The sequence below is a fragment of the Cyclopterus lumpus genome, chromosome 4 (genome assembly GCF_009769545.1).
Source record: "Cyclopterus lumpus isolate fCycLum1 chromosome 4, fCycLum1.pri, whole genome shotgun sequence".
NCBI classification, from domain to species: domain Eukaryota; kingdom Metazoa; phylum Chordata; class Actinopteri; order Perciformes; family Cyclopteridae; genus Cyclopterus; species Cyclopterus lumpus.
In genome coordinates, this window is record NC_046969.1 from 27,846,458 (window position 1) to 27,854,376 (window position 7,919).

Consider the following 7,919-nt stretch of genomic DNA (forward strand, 5'->3'; position numbering starts at 1 on the left):
AACCACAACCACACACCGGAACCACAGTCACACACCAGAACCACAACCACACTCTAGAACTACAACCACACACCGGAACCACAACCACACTCTAGAACCACAGTCACACTCTAGAACCACAACCACACTCTAGAACCACAGTCACACACCAGAACCACAGTCACACTCTAGAACTACAACCACACTCTAGAACCACAACCACACACCGGAACCACAGTCACACACCAGAACCACAACCACACTCTAGAACTACAACCACACACCGGAACCACAACCACACTCTAGAACCACAGTCACACTCTAGAACCACAACCACACTCTAGAACCACAACCACACACCAGAACCACAACCACACACCAGAACCACAACCACACTCTAGAACCACAACCACACTCTAGAACCACACACCAGAACCACAGTCACACACCAGAACCACAACCACACTCTAGAACCACAACCACACACCAGAACCACAACCACACACCAGAACCACAACCACACACCAGAACCACAACCACACACCAGAACCACAACCACACTCTAGAACCACAACCACACACTGGAACCACAACCACACTCTAGAACCACAACCACACACCAGAACCACAGTCACACACCAGAACCACAGTCACACTCTAGAACCACAACCACACACCAGAACCACAACCACACTCTAGAACCACAACCACACACCGGAACCACAGTCACACTCTAGAACCACAGTCACACACCAGAACCACAGTCACACTCTAGAACCACAACCACACACCAGAACCACAGTCACACACCAGAACCACAGTCACACTCTAGAACCACAACCACACTCTAGAATCACAACCACACACCGGAACCACAGTCACACACCAGAACCACAACCACACTCTAGAACTACAACCACACACCGGAACCACAACCACACTCTAGAACCACAGTCACACTCTAGAACCACAACCACACTCTAGAACCACAGTCACACACCAGAACCACAGTCACACTCTAGAACTACAACCACACTCTAGAACCACAACCACACACCGGAACCACAGTCACACACCAGAACCACAACCACACTCTAGAACTACAACCACACACCGGAACCACAACCACACTCTAGAACCACAGTCACACTCTAGAACCACAACCACACTCTAGAACCACAACCACACACCAGAACCACAACCACACACCAGAACCACAACCACACTCTAGAACCACAACCACACTCTAGAACCACACACCAGAACCACAGTCACACACCAGAACCACAACCACACTCTAGAACCACAACCACACACCAGAACCACAACCACACACCAGAACCACAACCACACACCAGAACCACAGTCACACACCAGAACCACAACCACACTCTAGAACCACAGTCACACACCAGAACCACAACCACACACCAGAACCACAACCACACACCAGAACCACAACCACACTCTAGAACTACAACCACACACACCAGAACCACAACGACACACCAGAACCACAACCACACACTGGAACCACAACCACACACCAGAACCACAACCACACACCAGAACCAGAACCACACACCAGAACCACAACCACACACCAGAACCACAACCACACACCAGAACCACAACCACACACTAGAACCACAACCACACACCAGAACCACAACCACACTCTAGAACTACAACCACACACACCAGAACCACAACGACACACCAGAACCACAACCACACACCAGAACCACAACCACACTCTAGAACCACAACCACACACTAGAACCACAGCCACACACACCAGAACCTCAAGCACACACTAGAACCTGAGCTGGCGTCACATCTTCTTGTCTTTGGATCAGATCGGAGGGACGTACGCTAAACCGGTCATTCTTCCTCCTGAAGTCGCCATCGGAGCTCTGGGGAAGATCCAGGTTGGTTCCAATCCACATGGATCCTCATCAGGGTTGTGTTTCTATCGACCTGCTGTCATGGAAACGTTTATCTGTAGTCTTACAACATTTAAGTAGCGGGATGGGATCCTGTTTCCATGAAGAATGTTCCATCGTATTTCTTTTACCCGTCAGGTTCTCCCTCGGTTCGACGCCGGCGGTCAGGTGGTCCGAGCTCACCTCATGAACGTCAGCTGGTCGGCGGATCACCGCATCATCGACGGAGCCACCATGAGTCGGTTCTCCAACCTGTGGAGGGAATACCTGGAGAACCCGGCCAGCATGATGCTGGACCTCAAATAAGAGAGGACTATTTCCCATCAGCCCCTGGGAGACCTTCACTTCTCCTCCCGCCGCCTTCGCTTCGTCTTTCTGTTGGAGGCCTTCTTGTTCACTCGCTGTCGTTTCCTTGTTGCCTTTGAGCAAGGCAGCGGGAGGAGGAGGAGGGGTCATCCTGTCTATCATGTTGTTTCCATGACGACCAATACCACACACAGTGGAGGTTTGAGTAGTTAGTCTGTTTCTAATGTTTCAGGAAATCAATTACAAATTATGACCCGTTCTAAATGCCATCAGTAAATCCAGTTGACAGGCTGGGAACCGGAGAACCGGTCTACGGGCGGCCTTTTCGGTCTTCATTGATCCAGATCCGAGTGTTGTCACCGAAACATCTGGAGCTGGCTGTGGATCCAGGACCTGGTCTGAGATCAGTTGGTAAAGTGAAACATTGAAAACAGCAGAACTTCTGTAACCAAACGTTCTCACGGTTCTCACTGTTCCTTAAACATCTCAGAGTCCAACAGTGAATTGATGAAGTTCTGTGTGTTTTTAAATCATATTGATCTGTAGCTCCTGGTTTGAGGGGTCTGTGGATGCAAATGAGGCGGGCAGAGCCAGCATACCTCATGTCATGTGACCAAATGATTTTATTTATCAGCAGAACAGAATGTGATTCACGTCTCTGAGGTTTTTAAAAAACAAGCTCAGTTAAACTATTGATTAATGAATTGATTCTGGTTCTGATCAGTTGGTCTGACGTCAGAAATCAACTTATTAACAAATAATGAAAATGTATCAATCAATAGGAAGGTCCTCTGCTTCTGGCTCAGACCCTCCTTTGAGTTTCTCTCCTCTGTACTGGATCAGAACCAGTTTCTCTCCTCTGTACTGGATCAGAACCAGTTTCTCTCCTCTGTACTGGATCAGAACCAGTTTCTCTCCTCTATACTGGATCAGAACCAGTTTCTCTCTATACTGGATCAGAACCAGTTTCTCTCCTCTGTACTGGATCAGAACCAGTTTCTCTCCTCTGTACTGGATCAGAACCAGTTTCTCTCCTCTGTACTGGATCAGAACCAGTTTCTCTCCTCTATACTGGATCAGAACCAGTTTCTCTCTATACTGGATCAGAACCAGTTTCTCTCCTCTATACTGGATCAGAACCAGTTTCTCTCTATACTGGATCAGAACCAGTTTCTCTCCTCTGTACTGGATCAGAACCAGTTTATCTCCTCTATACTGGATCAGAACCAGTTTCTCTCCTCTGTACTGGATCAGAACCAGTTTCTCTCTATACTGGATCAGAACCAGTTTCTCTCCTCTATACTGGATCAGAACCAGTTTATCTCCTCTGTACTGGATCAGAACCAGTTTCTTTCCTCTATACTGGATCAGAACCAGTTTCTTTCCTCTATACTGGATCAGAACCAGTTGCTTTCCTCTATACTGGATCAGAACCAGTTTATCTCCTCTGTACTGGATCAGAACCAGTTTCTTTCCTCTATACTGGATCAGAACCAGTTTCTCTCCTCTATACTGGATCAGAACCAGTTTCTCTCCTCTGTACTGGATCAGAACCAGTTTCTCTCCTCTGTACTGGATCAGAACCAGTTTATCTCCTCTATACTGGATCAGAACCAGTTTCTCTCCTCTATACTGGATCAGAACCAGTTCTGGTCTCAAGGGTCCGTCGGTCCTCTGCTGAGTCTCAACGTTCATGATATGAATCTGAAGTGACGTTTGTAAATAATCCAAATTCTTGGTGGTCTGGTTCCGAGGCTGGTGGGAATGAGGTCTCTGTAGACCTGATCCCCCTCGTGGTCTGACCCGTCTGTTACAGAACCTGTGAATAATCTCTGGAGTTGGTTGAATGTTTCTCTTCCTGCTTTGTTTTAGTTTCTAGCGACCGACTAAATGTAAAACTGTAAAAAAAAAGTAGTTTTTTGTATTTTTGGGAACGGTTGAACCTGAAGAACGATGAATAAAGTTGAAGTGCACAAACCTGACGTAGTTGTGACTTTGTTGTGTTGAATATAATGAATGGAGGACAACGACCATCAATGTTATTGATTCTGAAACCAGTTCATAACCTCCATGTTTGTTTTGGTTTCAACACAAAGTACGTTGAGTACAGAGTTCTTTTGGACTCTGGAGTCCGGCAGGACGGTCTTTCTGCAATTCAGTTTATTTTGTATAGCCCAATATCACAAATTTGCCTCAGAGGGCTTTGCAGCAGCGAACTTGATGACATCACCACCTCAGCTGTTCAAGCTCATGAGTTTACTCCAATTATTCATTGTAAATTAAATATAAATGTATATATCTATATATAGTTGTATTAACACATGTAATTGCAACCCTCAGTTAGATGGTTTAACAAATAATAATAAACTCTTTGTACTCTAAACCTTAATGATATCTCATGTATCTCAGAATGTATGAATAATTAGCAGTAGGCATGGACCACGATCCAGACCTCCACGATCCAGACCTCACGATCCAGACCTCCACGATCCAGACCCCCACGATCCAGACCTCCACGATCCAGACCTCACGATCCAGACCTCCACGATCCAGACCTCCACGATCCAGACCTCACGATCCAGACCTCCACGATCCAGACCTCACGATCCAGACCTCCACGATCCAGACCTCACGATCCAGACCTCCACGATCCAGACCTCACGATCCAGACCTCCACGATCCAGACCTCACGATCCAGACCTCCACGATCCAGACCTCCACGATCCAGACCCCACGATCCAGACCTCCACGATCCAGACCTCACGATCCAGACCTCCACGATCCAGACCTCCACGATCCAGACCTCACGATCCAGACCTCCACGATCCAGACCTCACGATCCAGACCTCACGATCCAGACCTCCACGATCCAGACCTCACGATCCAGACCTCCACGATCCAGACCTCCACGATCCAGACCCCACGATCCAGACCTCCACGATCCAGACCTCACGATCCAGACCTCCACGATCCAGACCTCACGATCCAGACCTCCACGATCCAGACCTCACGATCCAGACCTCACGATCCAGACCTCCACGATCCATTTTCTTTTTGCGATCAAATGTTTTTATTTAGCATAATCACGCAGGATGGCGGAACACTAAGACATGGAGCCCTTTCAAATGACAAACACTATGCAGAGACAAAAGGAGTCTCTCAGAACCATGAAACAGAGGAAAGATGAGGGGGGACATAAATATACACACAACACAACAGACAACAGACAAATAACTGACAGGGACACGTGTGCAATAAGAAGTAAGGGGCTATAGCACACATCTACAGCATATCTTTAATAATGTTGACCCAAGTGTCCAAAGTCTTTTCTGATGCTCCATTCATGCGAGCTGTTGAGATCTCCATATATATAACATCAAGAAGGAAAGCGTCCATGAATAGATAAGTCATGAGGTGGTTTCCAACGGGTTGCAGTCGTTCTCTTAGCAGCTGTAAGTCCAACAAATGCAGCACGCATTTGAATTTTAGAGAGCTGAACGTCTGACAGATCATTTAGAATCAGAACACAGAGAGACGCACAGTAACATTAGTCAAGACAGACCTCCACAATCCATGAAGGAGGTAGAAAGGAGGGGGCAGCAGGGCAGGAGGCTTCACACACCTCCAGGTCCAAAGGACCCTCTGAGACGTGAAGTCACAACGACTCCGGGGAGGAAGCAGAGTTAAACTACTACAACTACTACCACTGTACTACAAAGACTACCACTGTACTACATAGACTACCACTGTACTACATAGACTACCACTGTACTACCACTGTACTACAACTACTACCACTGTACTACAAAGACTACCACTGTACTACATAGACTACCACTGTACTACATAGACTACCACTGTACTACCACTGTACTACAACTACTACCACTGTACTACAAAGACTACCACTGTACTACATAGACTACCACTGTACTACATAGACTACCACTGTACTACCACTGTACTACAACTACTACCACTGTACTACAAAGACTACAACTGTACTACATAGACTACAACTGTACTACCACTGTACTACAAAGACTACCACTGTACTACATAGACTACAACTGTACTACCACTGTACTACAACTACTACAACTGTACTACATAGACTACAACTGTACTACATAGACTACCACTGTACTACCACTGTACTACAACTACTACCACTGTACTACAAAGACTACAACTGTACTACATAGACTACCACTGTACTACATAGACTACAACTTTACTACCACTGTACTACAACTACTACCACTGTACTACAAAGACTACAACTGTACTACATAGACTACCACTGTACTACATAGACTACAACTTTACTACCACTGTACTACAAAGACTACCACTGTACTACAAAGACTACCACTGTACTACCACTGTACTACAAAGACTACAACTGTACTACATAGACTACAACTTTACTACCACTGTACTACAAAGACTACCACTGTACTACAAAGACTACAACTGTACTACCACTGTACTACAAAGACTACCACTGTACTACATAGACTACAACTTTACTACCACTGTACTACAAAGACTACCACTGTACTACATAGACTACAACTATAGTCCAACTGTACTACAAAGACTACAACTGTACTACATAGACTACCACTGTACTACATAGACTACCACTGTACTACCACTGTACTACAACTACTACCACTGTACTACAAAGACTACCACTGTACTACATAGACTACCACTGTACTACATAGACTACCACTGTACTACCACTGTACTACAACTACTACCACTGTACTACAAAGACTACCACTGTACTACATAGACTACCACTGTACTACATAGACTACCACTGTACTACAACTACTACCACTGTACTACAAAGACTACAACTGTACTACATAGACTACAACTGTACTACCACTGTACTACAAAGACTACCACTGTACTACATAGACTACAACTGTACTACCACTGTACTACAACTACTACAACTGTACTACAACTACTACAACTGTACTACATAGACTACCACTGTACTACCACTGTACTACAACTACTACCACTGTACTACAAAGACTACAACTGTACTACATAGACTACCACTGTACTACATAGACTACAACTTTACTACCACTGTACTACAACTACTACCACTGTACTACAAAGACTACAACTGTACTACATAGACTACCACTGTACTACATAGACTACAACTTTACTACCACTGTACTACAAAGACTACCACTGTACTACAAAGACTACAACTGTACTACCACTGTACTACAAAGACTACAACTGTACTACATAGACTACAACTTTACTACCACTGTACTACAAAGACTACCACTGTACTACAAAGACTACAACTGTACTACCACTGTACTACAAAGACTACCACTGTACTACATAGACTACAACTTTACTACCACTGTACTACAAAGACTACCACTGTACTACATAGACTACAACTGTACTACATAGACTAAAACTTTACTACCACTGTACTACAAAGACTACAACTTTACTACCACTGTACTACAAAGACTACCACTGTACTACATAGACTACAACTATAGTCCAACTGTACTACAAAGACTACAACTGTACTACATAGACTACAACTGTACTACATAGACTACAACTTTACTACCACTGTACTACAACTACTACCACTGTACTACAAAGACTACAACTGTACTACATAGA

The 7,919-nt window shown here is 45.1% G+C and overlaps 1 protein-coding gene across 1 annotated transcript in view; it reads left to right on the top strand.

Annotated features, from left to right (window-relative positions):
• dbt (dihydrolipoamide branched chain transacylase E2) overlaps positions 1–4,208 on the top strand; it is a 33,939-nt gene extending 29,731 nt beyond the window's left edge. The window contains exons 10-11 of the mRNA XM_034531201.1: positions 1,839–1,910; positions 2,064–4,208. Of these exons, the coding sequence (XP_034387092.1) occupies positions 1,839–1,910; positions 2,064–2,231 (240 nt within the window). The 3' untranslated portion in view covers positions 2,232–4,208. The remainder of the gene's footprint in view (positions 1–1,838; positions 1,911–2,063) is intronic.
• Positions 4,209–7,919: the final 3,711 nt, after the last annotated feature.